This window comes from Cavia porcellus, unplaced genomic scaffold (genome assembly GCF_034190915.1).
Source record: "Cavia porcellus strain 051 isolate PalLab524CR breed Dunkin Hartley unplaced genomic scaffold, mCavPor4.1 scaffold_6, whole genome shotgun sequence".
NCBI lineage: Eukaryota > Metazoa > Chordata > Mammalia > Rodentia > Caviidae > Cavia > Cavia porcellus.
In genome coordinates, this window is record NW_026947489.1 from 89,368,545 (window position 1) to 89,396,528 (window position 27,984).

Here is a 27,984-nt window from a genome sequence, read left to right on the forward strand (position 1 = left end):
AGAGCCCCGCACGGAGTAACAATACCCACACACCTCATGAAAGCGGCTGTGTTTTTATTCCTTGAGTTCAGGACTCTATCTGGCCCTGCCCATTAGGGAAGCCCCAGGTTTAATGATCAAAAGTAAAAGAAAAAAAAAAAAAAAAAACCTGGACTGACTGGGGAGAGAGTGAGTGCTGATATGTAAAGGGTATGGGAAGCCAGGCACGGTGGCTCACGCCTGTAATCCCAGCACTCAGGAGGCTGAGGCGGGAGGATCACTGCAAGTTCGAGGCCAGCCTGGGCTACAAAGGGAACTGCACAGTAACACCCTGCATCCAAAAAAACAAAATAAATAAACTTTTTGAAGTGATGAAAATGCTTGACATTGGCTTTGGCACTGATTGTATATATATCTGTGAATATACTAAAAACACTGGAAAACAGACACTTTAAATGGGTGAGTGGGCCAGGCCCACTTATCAGATTGCATGCCTGCAATCTTAGCTGCTCAGGAGGCTGAGGCAGGACAATCTGAAGTTCAAGGCCAGCCTAGACCATTTCATGAGACCCTGTCTTTTAAAAAAAGTTCCAAAATGGATGATAATATTGAATTATATCGCAATGAAACCATCATTTTTTTTTTTTTTTTGTCTTTTTCGTTTTTATCAGTACCAGGGATCGAACTCACGACTGCTTGCTTGCAAAGCAGGCACTTATGCCGCTGAGCTAAACTCCCAGCCCCAAAACTATCATTTTCAAAAAGACTGTTTCTTGCCGGACTAATCTGGTAACAGTAGGGTAAAGAAGTTAGTGAGGAAGCCTACCAAAGGGAAAAATGAGGTTGGAACTCAGAGGGGTGGGGCGAGGGTTACACCAGGTAACTGATGTGTTACAAAGTGCAGAGGGGTACAGTGGCGCTCTCTCCTCTCCGCACCGCCGGCTGTTGATGGAGCGCCCCAGCGGAGCCTGGACACACAGAGATCTGAGACGTGGGCGGGCTGAGGCGGGCCATGGAGGACCTCGCCTCAGATTCACAGTTTCAGGTGCTGCTCCATCTGCTCTCGGAGTTTGAATTTCTGGATCTAGAAGGACAAAGGACAGTGAGGCCAGACCCCCGAGATGGCAGTGTGCCTGGGTCTGGAGGGAGGGGGATCTCTCAGGTCTTTCGTGCTAAGATCTAAAAAATCCAGGCTAGGCCAGCCATGGTGGTGCATGTTTGTTATTCCAGAAGTGAGGAGGCTGAGGCAGAAGGATCCCAAGTTCAAGGCCAGCCTGGGCTCTGACGTACCTTTCCTGAGATGGTAAGAGGGTAATCGGCCACAAACACGACATAGCGCGGGATCTTGAAGTGGGAGATCTGTGGGACAGAGGGCAAAGTGTGAGGCCGGGTGAGGCTGGAAGCAGAGGCAGGGCTCAGGCTCCCAGGGGCACAGCGCTCACCCACCTTCCCCTTGCAGAAAGCTTTGATCTCCTCCTCCGTGATGGTCTCCCCGCTCTTCAGCCGGATACAGGCACAGATCTCTTCCCCCATCCTGGGGTCCTTCACGCCCACCACCTTCGGGGCGAAGAGGAGCAGCAGACATCACTGGCTCCCCGCGTTTCCCAGGGGGGTCCCGCCCTGGCTGCCCCGGCCAAGGCCTCACCTGCACCTCCTGCACCTGTGGGTGCGTGTGGAAGAAGTCCTCCAGCTCAGCGGGGTAGATGTTCTCACCACCCCGGATGATCATGTCCTTGGAGCGCCCCACAATCTTACAGAAGCCCTCCTTGTCCATGGTGGCAATGTCTCTGCGGGGAAAGTCGGGGAGCAGCCTCTCGCCTCTGCTACAAGTGCCCGGCCATGTCCTCTGTTGTTCTACAATTTATTGAGCACCTACTACGTGTCCTTCTGCGCTCCACTCTGGGACACACAGCAGGAAGGAGACACGGCCCCTGGCATTTACACTCCAGACAGGGAGGTAGAGGAAAATAAGCCTGTACAACCCTGATCGCGTCTCCTTTCTCCCCGCTTCCCCGCGTTTCTGTATCTGTATTTCTTGGCTAGTTTCTTCGTTTTTTGAGACAGGATCTCGCCACATAATTTAGGCTAGACTTGAACTCACTATGTAGTCGAGGATGGCCTCGACTCATGGAAATCCTTCTGCCTCAGCCTCCTAAGTGCTGAGATGACATACATGCCTGGCCCGTGTCATTTCTGTCATCCAGGTTTTAGCTCAAATATTTCCATAGATCTTCTCTGACCACTAAGCCTAAGGAAAGCTCTCCTCAGCCCTGCATAACCAAAGCTATTTTCTCGCCTATAACATTCTTTATTTATTCATTCATTCATTCATTTTTGTCTTTTTTGAGACAGGGTCTCACTATGCAGTTCAGGCTGGCCTTGACCTCATTTTGCAACCCAGGCTGGTCTTGAACCTGCAACTTCCTGCCTCAGCCTCTCGAGTGCTGGGATTACAGGAGTGCACCACCATGCCCGGCTATTTTTTTCAATACTAGGGATTGAACACAGATCCTTCACAGTAAGCTACATCCCTAGCCCTTGTTATTTTTTGAGACAGGGTCTTGTTAAGTCTCTAAATCTAAGCTTGAACTTGGGACTCTTCTGCCTCAGCCTCCCAGACTGCTGAGATTATAGCAATGTGCTGCTACACCCAGCTCTGGTTAATTTTTTATTTACACTTCTCATTTCTCACACCAGGGAAATCATATGATATTTACACATCTGTCCAATTTATTTCATTTAGAAATATGGTCTCAAGGTGCAGCCATTTAGCTAGAAATGTTTCAAGCTTGTCCTCTGCGGCAGAGTGGTACTCCATTCTATTTTTTTTAACCCACATCTTCTTTATTCATTCACTGGTTGGTGGGCAAATGGGCCGCTGTCTGGACACAGTGATGAAAACTGTGCTCTGTGAACCGGGATGTGCACATGTCAAATATGGTACGCTGCTTCTGCTTTGGAAGAGGAATGGCTGTGTCCAGTGAGACCTCCAGGTTTACATTTTTGTTTATGTGCTTTGAGACTCACTGGGTCTCACTGTCTCATTCAGGCTGGCCTTGAACTCACAGCAATTCTCCTGTCTCAGCCTCCCGAGTGCTGAGGACATGGGTCTTGTTTTAATCTTTGGCATGTGGAAAGCCACTTTTTTGAGCACTGTTTATTAAAGAGGCTGTCTTTTGGGGTCTGGGGATTTAGCTCAGCAGCATAAGCACCTGCCTTGCAAGCAGGCGGTTGTGAATTCAATTAAAAAAAAAAGTACCAATTAAAAAAAAAAAAAAAGAGGTTCTCTTTCTTCCAGTGAAGTTGTCTGGTACCTTTGTCAAAGATAAGTGTGTGCTTAGAGTTGTTTCTACATCTCCTAATCTGCTCCACTGACCCTTGGATCTGGTTTTTGATGATACCAAGCTGTTTTTATCATAGTAGCTCTGTAGTATAGTTTCAAGTCAGGGATTGTGATGCTACCTGCTTTGCCTTTGTTGCTCAGAATTGCCTTTGCTATTCTAAGTCTCTTCTGATTCCAAATGAATTTTAGGAGTATTTTCCCTAATTGTGTGACATGCTGTTGGAATTTTGATCAGAATTGAATTAAATCTGTTTAACAATTTTGGGACTATGGCCATTTTCATTATATTGATTCTGCCTACCCAAGAACAAGGAATGTCTTTCTATTTTGTGATATCTTCTTCAATCTCTTTTCTCAGAGTACTGTTTTTAGTGTAGAGATCATTCACTTCCTTCAGTAGATTGATTCCTAAGTACATCCTTGTCTTGTTCCTGATTTTAGAGCGAAAGCTTTGTTTTTGTTCACTGAGTGTGATGTTGGCTGTTGGTTTGTCATAGGTGGCTTTTTTCGGCTTGAGATAAAGACCATCTACTCCAATTTTCTGCAGGATTATTATCTGAATGGGGGTTGGACTTTGTCAAATGCTTTTAATGCATCGACTGAGATAGTCATATACTTTTTGTCCTAAGCCCTTTTGATATAGTGTATTATATTTATTGATTTGCATATGTTGAAGCATCTCTGCACCCCTGGGATGAATCCTCCTTGGTCATGGTGTGTAATCTTGATGATTTGCTGTATTGTGCTTGCCAGTGCTTTATTGAAGAGTTTTACCTCTGTGCTCATTAGGGAGCCTGGCCTGTAGTTCTCTTTTTTGGTTGGATCTTTCTCTGGTTTTGATATCAGGCTAATGCTTTTGTCTTGTTTTCTGAGACAGAGTTTCACTATGTCATCCAGGTTGGCCTTGAACTCACTATGTATCCCATGCTGGCCTCAAACTCATGACAATCCTCCTGCTTCAGCCTCCTGAGTGTTGGGTTTACAGCCATATACTACCATGCCTGGCTCCTTTTAGCTTTCTGATGTCTGAAATTATGTGTGTTTCCTGCAGGTGTGGCAGATCTCAGGTATAATCTCATCACTTGGAAGGCTGAGGCAGCAAGACTTGAGTTCAAGGCCAGCCCGGACTATAAAGCAAGACCCTGTCTCAAACCATCCCTGGCACCCCTAGAAAAGAAAAAGAAAAATTATCGGTCTTCCTCTCCCAGCCCAGTAGGAGGTAAGAGCTGGGTCCTTCTCAACTTGTCTCCCAGTAGGAACTAAGTCCTTGGGCTGGGGGGTCACCCCTGGCACCCCCGCTTTCTGTGCTACTTCAGTGCCCCCACCCCCTTGGGGACCCCAGCCACAGCCCCACCACGCGGTCTCACCCTGTCCGGTACCACTTGTCCTGCCCGACGGCTTCAAAGGTCTTCTCTGGCTCGGCCCAGTAGCCCTGCATGACGCAGTAACCGCGGATGCACAGCTCTCCGGGCGTGTTCAGCGCCACCAGCTGCCCAGTCTCCACGTTCACGATCTGGGCCTGGGACAAGGCAGCTTTAGCCTGGGCAGCACTGGTCTGGGGGAGCTCGGCCTCCTCCCCTCAATAATGAGGGCACCAGCTCTGCCCATGCGTCCAGGGAAGAGTGGGACAGCGACTTGAGCTGGGCAGGAAAGCTCAGTGAGCCCGGGGCAGGGTATGTGCATGTGTGTGCGTGTATGCATGCATGTGTGTGTGAGTGTGTGTAGGACACTGACTATGGGCAGGGAGCTGTCCCAGAGCAGGCGGCCGGGCAGGGTCATGCCAGCTGCAGGACTCTAAACTGTGCAGCAAGACAGGCGGTCTCCTCTCCCTGGTTGCTAAGTGGCATTTTAAATAGAGAAGCCAAAGAGTGGCCTAGCAGTGCCAGAGTCTGCAAACCCCAGGGTCAAGGACCACTGAGATTCTGTGTCTGCACCCGGGGTACACACGGAGCTGAGCCTGCCTGGCTGCCTTCCAGTGGGGGCACCCCACGGCCGGTGACTGTCAGACCCAAGTGTGGTGCCCTGGCCAGGGGCAGGGACACTCGGGCTGGTTGGAAGAAAGCACCAGTGTTGAAGTGGGGAAGAAGCCTGAACTGGAAGGTGGACTTTGAGGTGAGCCCTGAGGGCGAGGTGCACAGGAGGCCCCCACCCCCACCCCCCTGCAAAGGGACAGGACGCAGGGAAACCAAGTGTTTACACCCAGGTCCAAGCAGAACTCTGTGGGAGCGAGTGGGAGGGGCAGGCGGGGAGAAAGAGCTGTGTAGGAAAAATCTGTGCCCTGACTCCTCTCTGAGGCTACCCTGGCTGCCCTGAAACAGACAGTGGGCTTGGCAAAAACACACCTCAGACAGGAAAGGAGGCTGCAGAGAGGCTTGGCTGGCAGCCGCTCAGGGCTGCTGGCCCAGCTCTGCCCCTGCAGAGCTGCAGGACAGAGAGGGCCTGGCAAGGCCCGGCGGAACCTCGCGGCGGGGTTCTGGCCTCTGCAGCAAGCTGTGTGCATCTCTAAGGGCGGGCAGCAGATACCCCAGAGGGGTGGGAGCAGGGCTCTGGGGTCTGTGTCTGGGCTTACCTCCGTGTGGGGCATAACCCTGCCCACACTCTCTGCCTTCTGCTCCAGGGTGTCATCAGGGAAATTCATGAAGGTGACGGGACTGTTCTCTGTGGTTCCATAAACAACCTAGAGAATCCAGAAAAGGTGTCTGGGGGGAGTACATGGACTGCAGACAGATGGGAGAGTGGCAAGGGTCAGGGGCCAGAGGTCAGGGGTTGGGAGCCGGGGTCAGGGGTTAGGGCAGAGTGCTGATCCCCGGCAGTGGTCCCAAATTGATAATAAAACTGACAGCAGGCAAGCTGTCCTGTCCTCTACAGCCACATGTCTGTCTGCGGCCCCTAGATTTCTTTCCCCCACCTCCATGCTGCTCTGCCTTCCTGATTTCAAGTCACAACATCCTCTCTCCTTCCCTTCCAAGCCAGAGGCCCCATGAACTTGACGAGAAAGCCAGGCCACCTTGGCTGGACTGGGAGTGACCCAGACCCCCTCCCCCAACCCAGGACAAGTGTCTCACCTTGGGCCTGGTGCCCCCTAAACTCTGGAGAGGTTCCTATAGATTTATTTCCATCAAAATAAAAACACAGCCAGAGCAGAAATCTAAAAACGCCCTGTGTTACAACCCCCGACTCTGGTTTTTGCTGTTTTTTTAGTAGTTGGAACATCCTGAACAACAGAAAAACCAGAAGCTGACTTAAAACCATCAAGGTCTACTGAGCGGAGAGGGAGCCCCATTCTTGAAGCAGGAAGGGGGAAGGGCTTGGGAGAAACACAGAGCCCCACACCGGTGCTGGGGGCGCAGAGGCGCTGGTGACCCTGATTCTAGCAGATCAGTCTCAACCCCCTGCCTCCCATATCACTTTCCTCATTTTCCAAACAGACACTGCCCCTGCCAGGCAGCCCAGAGCTCACCCTAGGGCCACAGCGGTGACCCCCCTGCCCTCTGTCCTCCCCTGCCCACAGGCATCTGGACACCACGGCTGGTAAGTGGACACAGGGACCTGGCCCCCCAGGGCGGGGCCGCCCATAACCTAGTGTCTGGCAGGCTGAGCCCCTGCAGTCCTGGGGCCACTGCCCACGTGTGATCTCTGCCAAGTACACCTCGGCGGCGCCACTCAGCCGCCACCCCAAGACCCCCCAGGAGGCGGAGCCTGACCACGAAGGGGTGGTGAGGGGATGGGGATATTTTGGGACGATTAAGGAGGGCAATGGTGGCACTGTCCTTGGTCAGCGGCCTGTGGCCTCCAGCTGTGTTTGCAAGTCTTAGGGGTCACTCACCCCTGGAACCCACACTTGAACCCTAGGAGAAGTGGGGTGGGGTACATGGGACAGAATTGTAGGGTTTGAAGAGGGGTCCCCAGGGTGGGGAAAGAGCCCCCCCCTCCCGTCTCCTTAAGGTTTGGAGCCAGAGGGGGAAACCAGACACCAGAGCGGCTCTCACGGGCGACGCCACAGAAGGGCCGACCACAGGAGACGCATCCGGCTGTCCAGCCTGTCCAGCCGTGCTTCCTCCCTGCCGGGTCCAGGGCACCCCGCCGAGGTCGGAGGGGCGGGAGGTGCATGGAGACTCAGACTTAAGCAAACAAATAAGTTCTGGGAACGCCTCCCTCTCTCTGGTGCAAACTTGGGGCTTGAGACACAACCACTCCCCCATTCTCCCTTAAAAAAAAAGCCAAGGAGGAGGCTGAGAAGCAGCTGCATCCCAGAGCAGGAAGCAAAGGTCAGGCCAGCAGGGGGGTCCCGGGCTCCCCAGCATGGTGGCCACCTGCAGGAAGGGGCCCCCATAGCCCTCACCATCGAGAGCTGGAGGCACCTTGGGCACGAGGGGGTTAAGTCCAGTGGCCTCGATACTCCACGTAGTAGCTGGCTCGGCTGCCAGCTGCGGTCAGGGCTACCGTATAAATAGGTTAGGAGACCCGAGTGCCACCGACGACTGGCTGCCGCCTCCAGCCCGGTGTCCAAGCAGCCCACCATGGCCCGTGCAGGGCTCCTGCTCAGCCTCGGCCTCCTGGCCAGCCTGCTGCCGGCGCTGGCTGCCTGCCCCCAGAACTGCCACTGCCACGGTGACCTGCAGCACGTCATCTGTGACAAGGTTGGGCTGCAGAAGATCCCCAAGGTGTCAGAGAAGACCAAGCTGCTCAACCTGCAGCGCAATAACTTCCCAGTGCTGGCTGCCAACTCATTCCGCGCCATGCCGAACCTGGTGTCGCTACACCTGCAGCACTGCCAGATCCGAGAGGTGGCCGCTGGCGCCTTCCGGGGCCTCAAGCAGCTCATCTACCTGTACCTGTCCCACAACGACATCCGCACGCTGCGGGCCGGTGCCTTCGACGACCTGACGGAGCTCACCTACCTCTACCTGGACCACAACAAAGTGACCGAGCTGCCCCGGGGGCTGCTGTCCCCTCTGGTTAACCTCTTTATCCTGCAGCTCAACAACAACAAGCTCCGAGAGCTGCGGGCAGGCGCCTTCCAGGGCGCCAAGGACCTGCGCTGGCTCTACCTGTCGGAGAATGCGCTCAGCTCCCTGCAGCCCGGTGCCCTTGACGACGTGGAGAACCTCGCCAAGTTCTACCTGGACAAGAATCAGCTGTCCAGCTACCCGGCCGCCGCCTTGAACAAGCTGCGTGTGGTGGAGGAGCTGAAGCTGTCCCACAACCCTCTGAAGAGTGTTCCTGATGGCGCCTTCCAGTCCTTCGGCCGCTACCTGGAGACGCTGTGGCTGGACAACACCGGCCTGGAGAAGGTGAGTGCCTGGCAGCGGGGCCCTGGCCTGGCTCCTCCTGCCCTGCCTGGAACGCTGCTGGGCACCGTGCTGTGTCCCCAGATTCCCTGCAGCTCAGACCCTTGCTCCTCTCTCCAGTACCCTCTTAGGCCCGGGCTGCCACTATCCTGATCTCTGTCCAGCTTCTTGTCTCGGCCACTTGAATCCTCCTGGGATTCCCCCCAGAGAAGTAGGGGCTGGTCTGGCCCCACAAATGGCCTCCTAGGGGGCAGCACCCCCGCCCCCCAGCCCCACTGCCGGGGGCAGCAGTCACCTCTTCTGCTGGAGCCCTCCTCTGGGATCTGCCCAGGCTCCAGTAAACCCTGTGTCCTATAAAGGAAGGTTTGTTTGCTAAGGAGCTGGGAAAATCAGGCCCACAAAGAGACCCTGTTCCTGGCAGGGCCAGTCTGTGTGCTAAAGTAGATGGGGGACCAGAGAGAAAGAGGGAGCAGGTACCCCAGGAAGACCTTCTCAGCCCCACAGCAGCCTGGCAAGTTGCTGCCTCCAGCCACTCGCCAGTCCCCCCCAACAACTCTGCATCCTCAGGCTCTCTCCTGATGAGTGGGGAAATCAAGGCACAATGCCCATGGGCTCTGTGGAAGGGCAAAGGCATGAATACCGCTGCCAGCCTTTGGCGCAAGGCCCTGGGATCTCCCCACAGGGAAGATGGGCTGGGCCTCACTGTCCTCCACACAGCTGGCTCCTCTCTGCCCACCCTGTCACTAGACCTGTGTCCATGTACACCTCCTTCGTCCTTCTGCCCTGCAATGCCCACACAGCCCTGCAGTGCTCACACTGGGCCACCTTGGATGGGACTGGAAAATCACGCTGGCACAGGGGCATCAGCCAGGTTGGGAGGGCCAAGGTTGACGACAATCTGGTTACTAGCAAAGTGTCACACTCCCGCCAAGTGTGGTGGCACACAACTATAATCCCAGCGTTGGGGAGGCTGAGGCACGAAGATCACCATGGGTGTGAGGCTCACCTGGGCTACATAGTGAGTCCAGGTCAGCCTGAATTACACAGAGAGACCATGCCTCACAGATATCACACCCAAACCCAAGCTGCCGGAGAGGGCACCGACCCAGAGATGAGGGCAGATCCCACCTGGGCAGCGGCCAAGGTTGGAGGGACAGCATGCCCCAGCTCAAGGAGGCAGCCTCTGTGCCCAGCAGGGGCAGGAGTGGTCTGATGGGAAGCAGAACAGCCTATCAGGGGCTGTTCTGGGACAGGGGCAACCAGACAGGAACCGTGGTGCTTGGGCCAAGATGTGGGCACCAATAGAACATTTCCTCTGAAGCCACCGACCTGGCCAAGGTCCACCAAGGTGGCTCCACAAATAGTCTCTGGCAGGCAGAAAGGGGGCGCTAAGGACAGAGCTGGGGGAAGTCCCGAGACCCTGGGCCCACTGCCCACCCCAACAAACACTGCCCAGGTTCACTGCGTGCCAGCCTGGGCTTCTGGAGCCAAAGGCTGGCTGCTTCCCCAGGGCCAGTGTTTGTGCAGGGAGCAGGGTGTGGCCTGCTCCTGGTCGAGGGATGGAACTTTTTCCATTTTGCCATCTGCACACTAGAAACAACTTTCTCCAAGGGGGGCTGTGTGGATTAGCTCCTCCAGACTGCTTGGTCAAAGCAGCTTTCTGTTTTGAAACTGCAACCTCAAGCCCAGCTCAGTGGCACATGCATGCCCGTCATCCCAGCATTTGGAAGGCTGAGGCAGGAGGATTGCCAGAAGTTTGAAGCCAGCCTGAGCTACATAGTGAGTTCGAGGCCAACCTGAACTACATAGTGAGACCCTGTCTCACTCCCCGCAAAAAAAAATGAAGGAAAGAAATTGCAACGGCTCAAGGTGCCAGTGCTCTGCCCATGGAAGGGCCTTGTCCCTCTGGGGCACACAGCTGGGAGAGGTTGAGCCTGGGGCCGGACACTCACTCCTGCCTCCCTCACCTCCCCAGTTCTCGGATGGCGCCTTCCTGGGTGTGACCACCCTGAAACATGTCCATCTGGAGAACAACCGGCTGAACCAGCTGCCCCCCAGCTTCCCCTTTGACAACCTGGAGACCCTTACCCTCACCAACAACCCCTGGAAGTGCACCTGCCAGCTTCGGGGTCTGCGGCGGTGAGTCCCCCCAGGTGCCCTCACACGTGCCAGTTTGATGGTCTTGCACTAAGACAGCCTGGGTAGACATGCTAGTCTACCAACAGGCATGTGAGCCTCCTTTTCTCCATCTCTATAAGGAAGCGGGGTGCATATCTGTAAGCCCAGCACTCTGCTAGGCTGAGGCAGGAGGATCACAAATTGGAGCTCAGTCCAATTTGATGACTCTGGGAGAACTTGTCTCAAAAACAAAAGACAGAGACAGAGTGGGGTGGGGATCGGGATGTGACTCAGGGCACAGCTTTGGCTTCAGTCCCCATACTGCAAAAAACGCATCCGTCCCTGCCACCAGCATTGCCACATATCTCCCCTGCCCAGCAACTCTCTTTCTCTCCAGGTGGCTGGAAGCCAAGACTTCTCGCCCAGACGCCACCTGCGCATCACCCGCCAAGTTCAGGGGCCAGCACATCCGCAACACGGACGCCTTCCGCAGCTGCAAATCCCCCACAAAGAGGTCCAAGAAGGCCGGCCGCCACTGAGCAGGTGCGAGCCAGACAGGCAGAGCGACAAGGGCAGGACTGCGCCCCCCTCCAAGGGAGCAAAGGGCCCTACCCGGGACTCCCCATCCCCTCCCGCCCTGTATGGGACATGGAGTCCTAGCAGCTGTCCTTGTCTCCCCGCAGGTCCTGACCCGGCCAGTCCTGGTGACTGGCCTCTGCTCTCCGCCCGACAGACTAGTGCCCTTCCACTGCCACCTCCCCCGGCCTCCACCACGTACGTCCTGGCAGGCCGCCTGACAGGACCCAGGAAGGACATGGAGCCCTCCCCAGCCATCACGCTGGCCACACGGGGCTCCTCTCATCACGGAAGCTGATCCCAGAAGGAGGTGATCACCGGGATCACACTTCCCTTTCCCGACCATCTGGAAGCAGACATCAGACCCTTGTCCCTGCCCCACTCCCTGGCCCCCGCCTGCCAGGATGGCCTAACAGGACGCCAGAGCTTTGCCACATAGCCGTCCATGCTGTGTCCTGCCCAGATTTCTATAAGAATAAATTTATGTCTGTATAACATCCGCTGCCCACCCCCCCTTGCCATGCCTGCCAGGGGAGGCTGGATGTCTCCCTGCCTCTGCCTTCTGCAGAGGGCCGCCAGGGTCACAGTCCTTCCCTGGCCACCACTCACCACCATCTCCTTCATATTCATCTTGTTGATCATGGCTCGGATCAGCTCTGGGGGCGCAGGGGAGCCAGCAATCAAACCTGAATCAGAGAAAGGCTGACTCGCTCCCCATCCCGCAGGCCAGCACCGAGACCCACCCCTCTGCTCATTCAAGGGGCGACATCCCCTTCTCTCCTCTGACCCGGGGCCTGTTCTGTGCCCAACAGCTGGCCTTGGCTTGGTGTCCAGGGACTCTGGGAATTTGCCTCCTTTCCACCCATTTTTTGTTTAAGGTTTTTTTTTTTTTTTTTTTGTCTTTTTCATTTTTATCGGTACCGGGGATCGAACTCATGACCACCTGCTTGCAAGGCAGGTGCTTATGCTGCTGAGCTAAATCCCCAACCCCCCATTTTTTGTTTTAATGTGTACTGAGGATGGAATTTAGGGTCTTGGCACTGAGCTTTTTTTTTTTTTTTTTTTTTTTCCCTGAGAGAAGGTCATACTAAGTTGCTAAATTGCCTGGGCTGACTTGAACTTATGATCCTCCTGCCTCAGCCTCCTGGAGTGCTGGGATCATCAGTGTGTGCCACTATGCCCCACTGTGGGCTCCCACCCACATTTGTACAGTCCCCTTCCTGTTTCCTCCCCATGCCTGTTGGTCCTTGATCCCACCCCACCTCCACGTATGGATGAGAGGTCATAACTGGAGAAGTCTGGCTGGTTCAGTACATCCACAAACATTGTTGGGGTGCCATACAGGATGGTGCCTCTGTGTAAAGACGGGGGTCTCCAAATTAGGCTTGGAGGTGAAGGAAGTCCGTCTCCCCCACCCCACCCCACCATGAAGGTCAAAGCTGAGGGGAACAGGCAGAGATGCTCAAGGCGGGATCCTGGAACTCCCTGACTACCCCGTCCTGGGGCTCCAGGCTGGAGAGACAATATTTTGGGAAGGGGTCAGGGCCCAGGAGAGAGGAGCAAGAGTTCTTAACCGCCCACGGTAGCCTGTCCACCAATGCCCACTTCTCTCTGCTGATGGCTTCCAGCGCCTTCTTGCCATTGAAGCTTGGTGAGGACAGGATGAGAGTGACACCATGCAGCACACACACCATGGTGCCCGCCACGGAGCCCAGGCAGTGGTACAGGGGGCAGGGCAGGACCACCCGCAACTCATGAGGCGGCTAGAGATGGAGACAGAAGGAGGTCGGGTCCGTCATGGAGTCATCCGGCCAGCAGGGGGCGCGTGGCAAAGCCACCCCTACCCATGGCAGGGTGGGTGGCCTGGAAGCCCCCCTAGCTAGCCACTCACCTTCAGGGGCATGCGCAGGCGCTGGCCGATCATGTTGGAGTTGTTCACGATGTTGTGGTGGGAGAGGGTAGCGCCCTTGGGGCTGCCTGTTGTCCCCTGAGAAGCAGACGACAGCTTGGCTTTCTTCCCATCCTGGGCCACTGCCCAGAGGAGCACGGGGCGGGGACCGGAACGGGGGAAGTAGGGAGCAAGGGCGTGATGGGGACACCGGTTGCTGTTTTCCAGAGGGTGCTCCGCTGGGCCACCCCTGGGGAAGGGGCACGGAGGCAGGGGCCGGGGCCAGCTGGGCATGGGCCAGGAGAGCCGTGCCCTACCGAGGTGAACTGGACGTTGATGGGGTCATAGCAGGACAGGAACTGCTGGGTGCGCCGCAGCTGGGCGAGGTGCTGTTCTGTGCTGCCTTCCGCCACCACTTCATCCAGCTGCAGGGTTCCCGGTAGAGAGGCGTCCAGCGAGATGACCGTGGTCAGATCCGGGAGCCTGGCGAGGGCCAATGGCTGAGGGTGGGCTCAGGGGGAGGCCGCGGGGCACTGAGCGGGTGAGGGACGCTGCTGCCCCTTGCTCCCGCAGCCCAGGACACACCCACCTCTTACTCTTCAGCGCCCCCGGCTGGGCGTTTTCCAGCTCCGGGCAGATCTGCTTCAGGACGTTGTAGTATTGCTGGGTCTTGAATTGCTTGGGGAACACCAGGGCTTTGCAGCCCACCTGAGGGAGAGGAGCCGCCCTAGTTGTGGTCAGCAGGAAGGCCTAGATGGGAGCCCTAGGCGTCCTCACTCATCGGTTGCCCTATCTCATGCACACGCGTGGTTCCCAATACACACCCCACCGCAGTGCAAGGCAAAAGCACACGCGAAGCCATTATCACCCTGACACTCACTGAGCTCGCCCCTCGGTGCACTGGAGACCTCTTTCTGTCTCTACAGTGTCACCCACCATGCCCTCCCGAACCTGGTCAGGCTCTGTGATCCCTGGAAGCCCTCCTGAGTTGTGCTCCCGTGGGAACCCTCCCCCAGGAACGGGTCCTACCTTTTTAAGGGCATACTCCAGCTCCTTAGGCTGGTAGGCAGGGTTCACAGACACCTGGGGGGCCAATAAGGATACCTCAGTATCTGGAGCCTCTCCACTCTCAGGGCACAAGGCAGGACCCGCCTGGCCCAGCTTCTTAGTGGCCAGGAATGGGTTTGGTTCAGGGCCAAGGAGCCCAGAGCGCCCCTCAAGTGAGGTTCCCCTCGACATCCCCCCAGTGCCAGGCAGACTCCACCTCACCAGAACGATGCCCGCCTGGGCGGTGGCCAGCTGCATGAGCACCCAGGCATAGGAGTTGGGTCCCCACATGCCCAGCCGGTCACCTTTACAGAGGCCAATGCTCAGCAGACCGGAAGCAGCTTTGTCCACCTGGTGCAAACAGATGGAGCACAAAGGGTGAGATGGCAGATAAGAAGGGACCCTGACTCCCCCACCCTCACCCCTTGGCCCACCTTAGAATCACAGGGGATAAAGGGGCAGGACCAGGTGGGTCTGCAGTAGAGACAAGAAGTCCTCCAGGAGCTCCTGGGGTACCCCCCCCCCCAGCCTTGTCCCCTCCTACCATTGCTGGAGGCCCTCAGCCACCCCGATGGTCACAGGCACTCTCCATTTGTACCCAGCCATCTAGGGCAGCCTGGGGACTGGTCCCACCCACGCTGAGGGTTCACAGTTAGGACCCACCTGGTCCTTGAGCTGGGCAAAGGTCATCCTGACGTCTTCGTGAAGGACGACCAAGGCCTCCCGGTCGGGGAACCTCTGTGCTGTGGCATCTAGGCACTGGCCCACGGTTTTGTGGATCAGAGGGAACTGGGTGCTGCCCTGGACATAGCTGAGGCCTCCAACGGGTGGGGAAGCTCTGTAGTCCAACTCTCCTGAACTGTGGGGAGCGGGTTCATGAGCCACGCCATGCTGGAGTGGGGGCACTGTCTCCCACCTCCAGGAGGAAGATGAGGCCACAGGGCCCTAGCCAAGGAACCAGTGATGCCCCTGCTTGAACCCAGGCTTCTGGGTCCCTCAAAGGGTCATTTTCTCTTCTCCCAGCTGCAGTTCAAGGGCAGAAGAGGCAGATGGCGGCCCTGGGAGAGGTAGCTGGGGGGTCTGGTATCCGACAGACTAGCCAGGTACCAAGTACCAGGGAGACCTGGGTGCCCACAGATGAGGGACATTCTTAAGCTCCAGGGGTACCTGGGCTTGGCTGGGCTCCCAAGCAGAACAAGACATTCAGTGGCATTCGGACCTCACAGTAACCTCCAGCGCGCCACAGTAGCAGGCAGCGAGACCCGTGCCTGAGTATCAGGATGTCCCCAGTCAGCAACAGACAGGCTATCCCCAAAAAGGAAGGGTCAGGCTCTTTTATGTCACCATCGGTGAGGCTGTGGTGATCCTTGACACCCGTGAATCTAATACTGAAAATAAGTGAGTGGTCAGGAAAAATGTCCACTCTCCCAGTGAGCAGGCCAAGTGCCCTGGGTATGGCGAGCAGCTGTCCAAGCAGAGTCCAGTGCCACCCTGGTGCCACCCCTGGCCTGCGCATGCCCACACCTCATCCCTGGAGGAAGCAGGTGCTTCCCAGAGTTCCAGCAAAGTCCACTGATACAAACGGTTCATAAACCCAGGCACACACACACACACACACACACACACACACAAAATGACCTGAGTGTTCCAGCCCACGCCTCAGGCGCCTGCGCCAACAAAGGGAGCAACTTCTTTGTCTATTCTTAAAGGGCCTTGGGGAGAATTTTTAAAAGAAACTTTTGGTTTTGTTTTGAATGTGAAGGGAAGAAGCTGAAAGAGTTGAAGCAGGAAAGCTGGAGACTTAGTTGGTCTGGCTCTAAGTCCTAAAGTAAACACACTTGTAGCTACTTAGATGAGGACTGTAAAACCCAGGCCCTCGGTGGCCAGGTGGGACTGATGCCAGGTAGGAGCTGCCAGAGGCTCAGCGATGGAGCACAGCCTCACCTAAAGGTGCCCTTTGGGAGTTGGCCCATGAGAATTCATTTCATAAAGGAAGTTAGGAACAAGGAAATTTAAAAAAAAATTTTTTAAGCATACTCTTGACTTTTTAGTGCTGGCAACTGGTGTGTTCACTGTTACTGCCAATGCTTGAATGCTTGGGACATAAGAGGTGCTCAGATGTCCCCAGGAATACTGGGGCATGCCTGTAATTGGTAGCACTCGGGAGGCTGAGGCAGGAGGATGGCTGTAAGTTTGAGGTCAGCCTGGGTTACATGGTTAAGACACTGTCTCCAAAAAACAAAACAAAAAGCAAAAAAACCACATGTAGCTAAGCATGTGGAGAATTCTGGAATTCCTTGTACATCCTTGTACATTCTGGAATTCCTTGTACGCTGGTGGGAATGGTTCAGCAGCTATGGAAGACACAGTGCAGTTTTTCAAAAAGCTAAACAAGGGGCTAGGGATTTAGCTCAGTGGCATAAGCACCTGCTTGCAGTCGTGAGTTTGATCCCCGGTACTGATTTTAAAAAAAGCTAAACAAAGACTGACCATGCGTAACAATTGCACTGCTAGGTCTGTACGTCAAGGATGGAACATAAATGTTCAAATATTAAGGACAAATGACAGCAGGCCGTCATTCGGAGCTAAGCTACTGCACAGGACGCCAGCCACCCGGATGGAAAGTCAAACTGAAGTCACCCTCGCTCAAGTGCCACAGGATCCATGGAAACCAAGCCAGGACCTTTCATGAAACCAGGAGAAATGAGAGACAGCGGCCACACTTCCCAGGGGCCAGCTGCACCTGGCATGACAACGGAAGTCCCTCTACCTTAAGCCTTACGCAGCACAGGTGACCTGGAGTAACCTGATGTTAATCCTCAGCAGCTCCTCTGCACTGTCCACTTTACAAGGAGAGTAACTGTGAAGTCACCAATCTGCTTTCTCGTCTAATGTTTTTGTTTCTTGCAGTCCTCTGTCTATACAACCAATCACTGTGCAGCACGCTGTTTAGTGAACAGGAGGCCAAACAGCCGGCTGCCCCCTGAGATCTCCCTGCCTCGGTGCCTCCTTCAGAACCTACAGCCCCTGACCCTGTGCCAGCCTTTGTGTCCACAGCAACAGTGGATGCTGGTCCCGGGATGTCACAGCAAGCCACAGCTGACCTCAGGATTCCCCGAAGCAGCTAGCTCCTGCAAGCCTGGGCCACCAGGAACACGGGGCTCTGCGGGTTGGTCTAACCGGGCGGCTGTGTGGCCAGGGTACCCGGCCACTGACGTAGGTGTCGGGGTGAGCTGAGAACAGAAGGGTGCGCCGAAAGGTGCAGAGGATGAACAAGTGCTGCAGGTGAGGGGTGGCAAGAGCTCCCTGTGTGTGAGAGGGCAGGGAGGGGCGCCCCGCCCCACCCCAGCCCGGGAGCTCCAGGCCCTTCCCAGGCCGCCAGGGGAGCCGAGAAAAAGCAAGGTGCTCAGAGAACAGGCCAGACTTGACCCCCTCTTGCTTTCTCACCGTCTAAAGAAGATTAAAAAATAATAACAATGTGCAGACTTCCACTCCACTAGAAATCGCCCAGGGGCTCCCAGAAGACAGGTGTTAGGGTATCTGTACCCTCTCCAGTAGGAAGATTACCCAAATTACCCAGCAACAGTAGCTGAGGAAATGATGACTGTTTATTTGTAATTTCAAAAAGTCAGGAGAACAAAGGCACTCTGGCTCCCTTGATCTGAACGGGTCTCATAAAAAATGGGTTAAACGCAGAAGCCAAGGTGGGGGCTGGGGCTCATTCGGGGACAGGAAAACTGTCCTGTGTGACTCCACTGATACAGCCAAAACCAGCCGAGTTGTGAAACCTGGAAACAGCAGCCAGCTGCTGGGATTCATGATGATGACCTGGGTCATGAGAGGGCAGCTGAGGTCTTGTAATATTTTGTCTCTCGATGTGAGTGCTGACGGTACGGTGTGTTCAGTGTCTCAAAAATCCATCAAGCAAGCACTTGAAAATGTGCATCCTTGCTCTGGTGGTCATCTGCCTGTGACTACCCTGCTCTGGAAGGCTGAGGCAGGCAGATCCCAAATTTGAGCACAGTCTGGGCAATTTAGTAACTTAGTAAGACTTTACCCCAAAATAAAAAATAAATTTTTATACTTACTTATGTCTTTATTAATTGATTTTGTCTTCTTTGAGACAGGGTCTCACTAAGTTCAGGCTGGCCTTGAGCTTACATTGTAACCCAGGCTGGTCTCAAACTCACAGTGATCCTCCCACTTCAGCCTAATTTTTTTGTTTTTTGCTTTTGATACAAAAAATAAATTTTTAAAAAGTTCTACGGAAAAACAAAGCTCAGTGCAAAGACCTTGGGTTCAATTTCCAGTACTGAAAGCATAGAAGAAAGGATACTACTCTGAAGCTAAAGTGCTGTATACAGAGTTTTTAAAAATGCTCAGAGGTCGTGAGCTAGTGTGGATTCCTTCATAACCAATATCTAAATTTAGCAACAGATTATCATATCTACTTAGCATTGCTTCAAAAAAATGAACGTAACATATTGTATTTCTGGACACACACATTAATAAATAATACTGGGAAGCCAGGAAAGCATGTTTATAATTTCTACTTTAGATGCTACTCTACAAAAGAAATAGCACCAGTTTTGTTCAGCTTTTCCTCCTGTGGAATCCAGCACATGAGAGAATAACTTATGCGACCTCAAATCTCCAGGTCCACTGCCCTGATTCACCCTCACATTGTCTCAAGCAGGGGAGTGAATTCCCCAGAATCAGGACAAATCCTAGCTCCGTGCCAACTGGTTAGACTCTGGTTTGCTACATGAGACGCTTTGGTCTGGAAGGAGCCCAAGCCTGGTACACTGCTCCCGCAGGAAACTAGGACCCAGCAGTGGCCACCTGCTTCACCACGCAGTTTCCCAGAAGGCCAGTGGTGCTGCACCCTGTGATCCCCGCACTCAGGAGCCTAAGGTAGGAGGATCACTGTGAGCACAAGGCCAGTTTGGGCTATACAGCATGCTCAAGGCCAGCCTGAACTACACAGCAAGACCCTGTGTCCAAAAAAAAAAACCTAGAGAAATCAAATTCCTGTTCTTGTTTTGGTTTTGGATAGTATCAGGGGCTGAACCCAGGGCTTCATACATACTAGCAAGCACTCCAGCACTGAGCTATGTCCCCAGTCTTTTATATTTTGTTTTTGAGACAGGATCTCCCTAAGCTGCCTAAGCTTCAAACTTTCTGTCCTCCTGCCTCTGCCTCCTAAGTAGCTAGGATGACAGATGTACACCACGCCTAGAAAATGCAACCCTTTTGATCGCCTACCTGGTTATTATGCCATTGGGCTGCAAAAGTTTCTGTTCAAAAATACACACACACACACACAGAGAAAGTAATTCAATCTATCACAGCCACAGCTCGGGTCTAGATGTCCCCCTAAGCCTCATGTGGTCACAGGGAGGTTTTTTTCAGAGGTGGCTGGATCTGGAGCGTGTGACGCTGGGATTGAGTCACGGGGGCAGTGCTGGGTTCAAGGGCACTGGGGTTAAAGGTTGTGAGTGCCACTGCCCTAAGTTGCCTGGGTAAAACATAAGGCACAGCAAGGGCAGTGGCCACCCCTTCTTGGTCTGCTACCTTCTGCCCACAGCAAGCTGATACTGTAATAAAGAGAAAGTTACTAGACACGGAAAGTAGCAGATCAATACTCCCCAGCCTGAGTCAGACTGCTGTCTTTCCAATGTTTTTTGTTGCTCTTGTTTTTTTTTTTTTTGGTACCAGGGATTGAACTCACGACCTTGCACTTGCCAGGCAGGCACTTACACAGTTGAGCTAAATCCCCAGCTTGCATTGCTGTCTTTCAACAAGTCTGTGTTTAATTTCAAAATCCCATGACAGGGGCCAGGGATATAGCTTAGCAGCACAATGCTTGCCTGGCAAATGTGAGGTCATGATTCAATTCCTGTACAAAAAAAAAAAAAAAAAAATCTCGTGACCGGCATTCTGGTCAGAGTCCTTCTAGGCAGCATTAGAGGGCAGGTTCAGCTAAATTTAACCTCAACCTGGTAACCTGAAGCAGTCTGTGTTCTCACTGGCTTTGTGCAATGACTAAGAATTTATCCCAGGATAAATTGGGGGACTGGATCCTAACACGGCTTTCCACACTGTTCAAGGGCACTGCAGAGGCTGAAGCAGGAGAATCACTATGAATTCAAGCCCAGCCAGAGCTACACAGCAAGACCTTGTTTCAAAAAGCAAAGCAAAACAAAATTAATTAACCAACTCAGTGGCAGAGGCCCTGCATGGTAAGCCAGGGGCTCCAGCTTCAAATCTCTAGCACCTCAGAGACAGTGGGGAGTAAGATGCCAAGTAAAGTCCCCCAAATTGAAAGGATGAATCAAGGGCTGGGGATTTAGCTCAGCGGGACTGGAGTGTAAACTCGTACAAGGTTTTACACAGTCAGGCACAGTGGCACAAGCCTGTGATCACAGCACTTGGGAGGTGAGGAACATGGACAATCTGAGGCCAGCCCGGCCTCCACAGTGAGTTCAGGCCAGCCTGGACTACCAAAAAAAAAAAAGAATTTTTTTTTTTTTAGAGGACTATGAGCGCAAAAGGCAGTGCAGCCTCTGGCACACATTTCAGCTTCCTGCCCAGGCTGACCTCTTCCCTGCCCTTGTGTGAGCGGGGCTGGGAATCAGAGTAGAGGCTGGATGCAGAACAAGACACGTTTACTGTCAGCATCTCCAGCAAACGGCCTGCAGAGCTCAAAACAAATGAATACGTAAAATAAAAATTCATATCTTGGCCATTTGTAGCGCAGTCTTTTCTTACCCTAAATGAATATTCATTTTACACTCAACAGTTTTGTAATTCTCTTTCTTTCTTTCTTTTTTTTTTTAGAATGCACTCCACATGGCATAAGCTTTGACCTCACGACTCTGGACCCTTCTGACTGGGGGATGACTGTTAGTCCTGACTCGGCAACTCCACTTTCTGGAAAAACCTCCCCTGAAAAGTAATAAATAAAGAACACTAGCAAATGCCTGACCTAAAAATAAGGACGTTAATTTCTGCTTAGCAAAGAAATGGTAAAAGAAAGAAATCCCAGTGAATAAGAGATTAAATAATAAAGCATAGACCTCTTGTACAATGAATCACTGCACCGTTATGAAATGAACACAATAGCTAGGCCTGGAGGGGCATGCCTGTAATCTCAGGACTGGGGAGGCTGAGGCAGCAGGGTTGTTTTGAGTGCAAGGCCAGCGTGAACTATGAGAAAGGATTCCCAGTGTCTCCCATGAGTCTTATGGCGGCCTAGGACCACTTCTTTAGACAGTGAGAAAGCAAGAAGGGTCAAGTCTGGCCTGCTCTCTCAGCACCCTGCTCTTTCTCGGCTCCCCTGGCGGCCTGGGAAGGGCCTGGAGCTCCCGGGCTGAGGTGGGGCGGGGCTCCCCTCCCTGCCCTCTCACACACAGGGAGCTCTTGCCACCCCTCACCTGCAGCACTTGTTCATCCTCTGCACCTTTCAGCGCACCCTTCTGTTCTCAGCTCAACACACACACACCCCCACACACACCCACCCCAATGGCCGGGCACCCTGCCCACACAGCCGCCCGGTTAGACCAACCCGCAGAGCCCCGTGTTCCTGGTGGCCCAGGCTTGCAGGAGCTGGCTGCTTTGGGGAAGTCTGAGGTCAGCTGTGGCTTGCTGTGACACCCCGGGACCAGTACCCACACAGGCCTGCAGGGTCCTGAAGGAGGCACCCAGGCAGAAGGCTGAGCAAACAGGTCTCAGGGGGCAGCTGGCTGTTTGGCCTCCTGCATGCACCCCCTACTGGGTGAAGGCCAGAGCCTAGCAGGTGAGCCCTGCCCTACTAGAGGCTCAAGGAGGCGTGATGGGCAGGGACGTTGTGTTGTGGGACCCTCAAAGCTGCAGTGAGACCTTGACAGCTGGGCCCCTGCCTTTCCCTGGAGACAGTGCCACCAGCCACCAGAACAGCTTTTAAAATGAAACTGAAAGCAACATCCTGCTTGGTTTCGTGGCTTAGACTAACAACAACCTCCTTTCCTTCCCTTCACCAGCACCTGATGCAAGTCCCAGATTCAAAGAAAGTTAGCCGTTATCAACCAGAGTCCAAGCTCTATCTGCCTGGCTTTGTGAATTTATTTTATGCATAAGAAACAAAAGATCAATATTTAGCTGGCGAGCTTTCGCCAACCCCACAAATCTGGAAGTGTAACTACCACAAGAAACGGGCAAAGAATATGTACACAAGTCACAGAGACCCAGACGACAAGCATTTCAAAATCAGGAAGGTGTAAGTTAAAACCACTGTGAGTGACCCCGGGTCCCCACTAGGGCGTCACAGTAAATACTGGAAAGTCCTGGGACGGTAACTTTGCAGCAAGGTAGCAAATGGCCTTCTGCCCTGGCCACTGAAGCACAGCTTCTCCCGAGCAAGGTCTAGAGAAGCCAAGGTCACGCCATAGACACAGCCGTTCCTGTTAGAGACGGAGTCACACAACGCATTGTGTGAACAGAGCTCAAAACACACAGTACTGAGGTAGAACGGATGGGAACCACCATGCTGCTTTCAGCTGGAACCGTACAAGCACAATATATAGCCTGGAATGTATCACGCCTGTAATTCCTGCACTTTTTCAGGAGGCTAAAGCAAAAAGACTGCTGTTTGAGGCCAACCTAAATTATATAGTGAGAGCTTGTTTACCAAAAAAAAAAAAAAAGAAAGAAAAAAAGTGTTCTTTTTGGATGCAAAGAAGTAGACTAAAGAACGTATCTTGCATGGTGTAGGTTTCAGTATGCCTCACACATTAAATTATACAATGTATTATTTCTAGGTCCTAGGACACATTAAAAGTATTACACTGGGGCTGAGGATATAGCTCAGCATGCACAAGATCCTGGTTCAGTCTCGAGCACCAAAAAATAAAAAATAGCTAGGTGTGGTGCCCCTGTCACCCTAGCATTCAGGAGGCTGAGGCAAGAGGATCGCCATGAGTTCAAGCTCAGCCTGGGCTACATAGAGTTGAAGGGTCAGTCTGAAGTACACAGTGGGACTCTGCCTCAAAAAAATAAACAAAAATCAAATTAAAAAGTCTGCAGCAGAAAATACTTTTGACTAAGCTTCATATTCTATATGAAAAGCAAAACAAAAAATTAAAATGGATCACATATTTGGCACCTAAAAAGAAAAACTGATGAACTGAACTTCATCAAAATGTCAGAGCTGCCGAGCATGGTGGCACAGGTCTGTCAGGACTTGGGAGGCTGAGGCAGAAGAAGCACTGAGAATTCAAGGCCAGCCTGGGCTACAAAGCTTGAATCACACAGAAAGACCCTGTCTCAAAAACAAAGCAAAAGGGCCAAGGATATAGCTGTGATGCACTGCACCTGCCTGCAGGCACAAAGTCCTGAGTTCAATTCCTAGTGGAAAAAAAAAAAACCTGTTACAAAAACCTGTTACAAAAACAAACTTATTATAAGAATGAAAATTACCAGCTACCATGTGTGAGGGTTCCTGGGTTCCAATCTTATCACCAAGGGAAAAAAAAAAAGCCACAAAGTAGAAAAATATTTGCGATCTATACATCTGACCAGGGAATGCATCAGGATCTGAGCTGTTTAACAAGCAACAGTCCCTTTATGCTTTTATTTTTATTTTTTGGTACTGGGGATCGAACTCATGACCTTGTGCTTCCCAGGCAGGTGCTGGTGCCACTGAACTAAATCTCCAGCCCCTGCTTTTATTTTTATTTATTTATTTTTATTTTTTGCATACTGGAGCCTGAATCCAAGGGGTTTTCAGTGTTTTAGGCCAGTGCTCTGCCACTCAGCCATACCTCTGGCTCTTGTTTATTTGAGACAGAGTCTTGTTAAATTGCCCAGGTTGGCCTTGATCTTTTGATCCTCCAGCCTCAGCCTCCTGAGTAGCTGGGATTACAAGCTTGCACCATCATGTGGGGCTAATTTGATGCATTTTTGTCAAGATTAATGAGCTGTGACTCACCCAAAGCACCCTTTAGTGGGTTTTGTCTTGTTTTGTTTTTACCCCTTAGCTCTGAACCAAAAAAAAATAAAAAGAGACAGAATGTGAACAGTAGGATTCGAGAGTAAACAAAATTAATCTACATAGCTATAAATCTGAACTGCCGTTGGCTCTGGCTAGGGAAGCAAGGGCCTGGAAAGGTTTAGAGGGAGATTTCCACATCTGTGCGGTCTAGGTGTGTCCCACCTACCACACGTGGCTATCAGGCACTTAAACTGTGGCTCATCTGACTAAGAAAGACCACATGGATTAGACATACCACTTAGGACATAGTATGAGTTGGGCCTGATGACACATGCCCGTAATCTCAGCACTTGGGAGGCTGAGGCAGGAGGATCCTTGCAAGTCTGAGACCAGCCTGGGCTGGGAAGTGAGCTCAAGGGCAGCCTAAACTGCACAGCAAGATCTTGTCTCAAAAAAAAAAAAAAAAAATTATGAGGAAACAAAGTATCTCATTAACTTCTTTTTAAGGTAGTTTTGCTACATAGTCTCAACTGGCCTTGAACTCACTGTGTTGCACAGGCTGGCCTCCAACTCCTGTTCCTCCTGTCTCAGCCTCCTGGATACTAAGATTACAGATGTGAGCCAACACATCTGGCTCATTAGCAATTTTTAAGAGTTCAGCAGTGCCTTGGCTCAATTCCTAGAACTGCAAAAATCAATCAACCAATGTTTTAAAATTTTTTTAAAAGAAAGAAAAAGCTGTCCGCGGCACGCTTGCCCTCTCGCCATGCAATGCCCTGTACCATGCATGACCTGCCCCACAGGAGCCCCTCACCACACACTGAGCCCAGCTCTCTGGCTGCACAACCCTGGAAGCTAAATGAAAGCCGTTCCACATAAACGGCTCCACCTGTGGGCTTTGTTAGAGCAGCCGAAAACACAGCACAACAATTAAAGCCTCTGAACTCTACACTCAAACACTGATGATGGGCGCAGTTTGTTGGTACGGTTTGCTGTGTACAATTGGACCATAAAGCCTGGGATCAGCACCCAGCATTCCCTCCCTGCGGGGATCCCTGGCCTGAGAAAGACTCGGGAGCCGCAGTAAAGACCGTGAACTGTAAGCCCCGTGGGCAGAGAGGCTCCAGTGCCATCTCTGGGGACCCACTGAGGGTGTGTGGGGAAAGAACAAAGGGAATTGTTATTTAGGGCCCGTGAATGCTCTCACGAACACAGGGGATATTTCTGTTTTCCTTTTATTTTTTTTCTTCATTTTTTTTTTTTTGTGATAGGGTCTTGTTATGTAGCCAGACTGTCTTCAAACTAGTTTTGATCCTCCTGCCTTGCCTCCTGATTGCTAGAATTATAGGCATATACCACCACACCTGGTTTTTTCCTCCTCTTCCTCCTCCTCCTCTTCCTTCTCTTTTGTATTAGAGACTGAACTCAGAGCCTTCACTAACCCTCCACTCCCCTCTCCCCGTTCTGAGGCAGGGTCTCACTGTGTGGTCGACACTGACCTTGAACTTGCAATCCTCCTGCCTCAGCCTCCTGAGTACACCACATTTCTGAGAGCCTGAAGTCTTTGGGCCAGGAGGCCCCATACTGTAGGTTTCCCATTGAGACATTGGTGCAGAGCCCATTGGGAAGGCAGCCCAGGAGTCAGGGGCAGGCCAACTTGAACCCTCACTCTGAACAGACTCCTAAGGAGCCCTCAGGACCAGGCCTGTCTCAGAGGCCAGGCTCAGCACAAGCCGAGCTCATGTGCGCCCACCCAACAACTCCAGCTTTGGAGCTGAGCTGCAGTAGCACACACACTCTGCTCGGAGAGAAGCCAGCAGGCTGCTTAACAGAATCTAGCTTCAAAGTTCTTGCGCTTTTGCATGAAGCAGATCCAGGCACTTGAGGGACAGGACAGGAAAGTAGCTACGTGAGATCAGAAGACAGAGGGCAGCCAGACCAGGTGGCACCTGAGAGGCTGAGGCAGGGCTACGATATGAGTTTGAGGCCAGCGTGGGCTCATAGCAAAACCCTGCCAAAAAAAAAACCTAGAACAACAACAAAAAAATCATCAAGGGCTTTTGTTTTTTTCATTGAAATTAAAAATTAAAAAAAAAGAAAAGAAAAAGGAACCAGAGGACAAGAGCTTGCTACACAGAGGTTGCTGGAGCCCCATGCTGTGATTTCTCCACCTCTTTTCCACCCATTTTCAAGGCCCCAGAAGGCTCAGGACCGAGTCCTCTGCTTTTATACCCAAAGCACCCGCTAGGGGCTGGCACAGCCTGGCTGAGCCACGGCGGCTTCCGACGGGTAGAGTAGGAGAGAAACAAAGGAATGGAAGGAAGTCAGGCCAGATGCTCAGGAAATCCCGGACACAGCTGCTTTCTCTTGAGGCCCTGGCACCTCAGAGGTCACGGGCCTGACGCAGGCAAGGGCCCTGCTTTGTTTACACACAGAAATATCACAGGCCAGTAATGGTGCAGAGGCCTGATACAGTGCTGTAAATCCTGTCCACTTGGGAAGTAACCTGTCTTGGCGTCCACACAGCCTGAGGGGGCATCAGGAGGGTGAAGGTGAAGCTTGGAGATGGGGGCGGGGAGCACAGGGCTGCACTGGGAGGGGGAAGGGAGGAGGGAACAGAGCCCTCCCTCCATCCGGGTCCCATCTGCTGTCCAGCCTTGACCTCTGGGCTTGCTCAGGAAGTGAGGCAGAGATGGTTAAGTACTCCCCACTCTAGATTTCAGAAACCTCCAGCAAATTCAACAACTTTGGGATTCTCATTGGGGGTTCTGGCCAGAAAGGAAACCGGAATTTCTCCAACTCTTACACTCAACTTACACAGCTCCTCCCCACTCCCAGGGCCCAGGAACACACACCCCACGTGGTACACAAGCCTGCACCCTGGCCACACTCGACAGCTGGCCTGATTGGGTGCAGCCAGCCCCGGGGCTCGAAGGCCACCCCACACTGAAGACAATCCCTCCCCTGTTTCACCAAGAGCTAGCTGGCGCCATCAAGACCTTCCCTAGGGCTGGCACAGGTGGCTCTCGATTGCTGACCACATCCTGGCCTGCCAGCCCTCTTCCCCTCTGGCCCCGGGACATGAGGAAGCCAGCCTGAGAACCATACTGCAAGCAAAAGCAGTGTCTGCCAGCAGCGATGGTGACAGGAGAGGCTGCTAAGTTTAGTGGCCAGTGTACGGGACTTGATTTCTAAGTTTAGGCCTGATGGGGACCAAAGTCAGAGCCAGAGTTCTGGGGACACAGCCCAGGCCTTGGCCCTTGCCCTGCCCCTCAGGATACACTGCTTGAGGCTCTGATTCCTAGCCTGGGTGGACTCTGGAGTCCTGGAGTGGATCTTGGACTCAGTACAGGGCCACTGAAGCCACCAGCAGCTGCCCCTGAGCCGGGCCAGGCCAGCTTTCCGCGTTGCTAGGGTATCCGGGAAGGGGAAGGGAGGGTGCTAGGGCGCCGGGTGCTCCCCAGGGAGCCTCAGCCGCGGTCACCCAGCCCAGGTGGGGCCAGCTGAGCCTTGCAGGACCCCTCCCCCCAGGGCTCCCCCAGGAGACGCCCAGCCCCTCCCCCAGTTCCCCAGCCGGTACCTGAGCTGGCGAGCGCGCTGCAGCCTAGCTTCCTGCGCCCCCCGGGCGAGGCCGGCCCGCGCCCCCTGCGCCCCCTGCACCCCCAGCCCCGGGGCGCGCAGCGTCGCGAGGCGCAGCATCCCCACGCACAGCGCCATTCTCGCTCGCTCGCGACTCCTGGCCCAGCAAACTTTTAAAGCCGCCGAGGCGGGG

The 27,984-nt window shown here is 53.2% G+C and overlaps 2 protein-coding genes and 1 long non-coding RNA gene across 3 annotated transcripts; 2 read left to right on the forward strand and 1 right to left on the reverse strand.

The window, feature by feature from the left end:
* Positions 1-37: 37 nt before the first annotated feature.
* On the reverse strand, positions 38-27,972 carry Acsf2 (acyl-CoA synthetase family member 2). The gene is made up of 16 exons (XM_003467042.5): positions 27,793-27,972; positions 14,906-15,101; positions 14,465-14,593; positions 14,225-14,278; positions 13,785-13,903; positions 13,513-13,678; positions 13,199-13,294; positions 12,913-13,070; positions 12,570-12,661; positions 11,917-11,993; positions 5,892-5,999; positions 4,690-4,841; positions 1,625-1,766; positions 1,426-1,536; positions 1,270-1,338; positions 38-1,063 (listed from the first exon to the last, which is right to left on the reverse strand). Exons 1-16 carry the CDS (start codon positions 27,927-27,929, stop codon positions 1,013-1,015), a joined length of 1,857 nt encoding a protein of 618 aa, XP_003467090.1. The 5' UTR covers positions 27,930-27,972; the 3' UTR covers positions 38-1,012.
* Positions 7,250-11,804, forward strand: Chad (chondroadherin). The gene is made up of 4 exons (XM_003466860.5): positions 7,250-8,616; positions 10,589-10,752; positions 11,129-11,274; positions 11,415-11,804. The coding sequence occupies exons 1-3, from the start codon at positions 7,843-7,845 to the stop codon at positions 11,268-11,270; spliced, it is 1,080 nt and encodes a 359-aa protein (XP_003466908.1). The 5' UTR covers positions 7,250-7,842; the 3' UTR covers positions 11,271-11,274; positions 11,415-11,804.
* LOC134476532 (uncharacterized) lies at positions 18,773-21,434 on the forward strand. Its single transcript, XR_010048285.1, has 3 exons — positions 18,773-19,156; positions 20,353-20,484; positions 21,083-21,434. It is a non-coding gene; the product is annotated as an uncharacterized LOC134476532 (long non-coding RNA).
* Positions 27,973-27,984: the final 12 nt, after the last annotated feature.

Coding starts and splice junctions, on each gene's coding strand:
- Chad (XM_003466860.5), top strand. CDS start 7,843: ATGGCCCGTGCAGGGCTCCTGCTCAGCCTCGGCCTCCTGGCCAGCCTG. Junction 8,617..10,588: donor ACAACACCGGCCTGGAGAAG/GTGAGTGCCTGG, acceptor TCACCTCCCCAG/TTCTCGGATGGCGCCTTCCT. Junction 10,753..11,128: donor CAGCTTCGGGGTCTGCGGCG/GTGAGTCCCCCC, acceptor CTTTCTCTCCAG/GTGGCTGGAAGCCAAGACTT.
- Acsf2 (XM_003467042.5), bottom strand. CDS start 27,929: ATGGCGCTGTGCGTGGGGATGCTGCGCCTCGCGACGCTGCGCGCCCCG. Junction 12,662..12,912: donor GAAGCCATCAGCAGAGAGAA/GTGGGCATTGGT, acceptor GTCTTTACACAG/AGGCACCATCCTGTATGGCA. Junction 1,064..1,269: donor CTCTTACCATCTCAGGAAAG/GTACGTCAGAGC, acceptor TTGTCCTTCTAG/ATCCAGAAATTCAAACTCCG.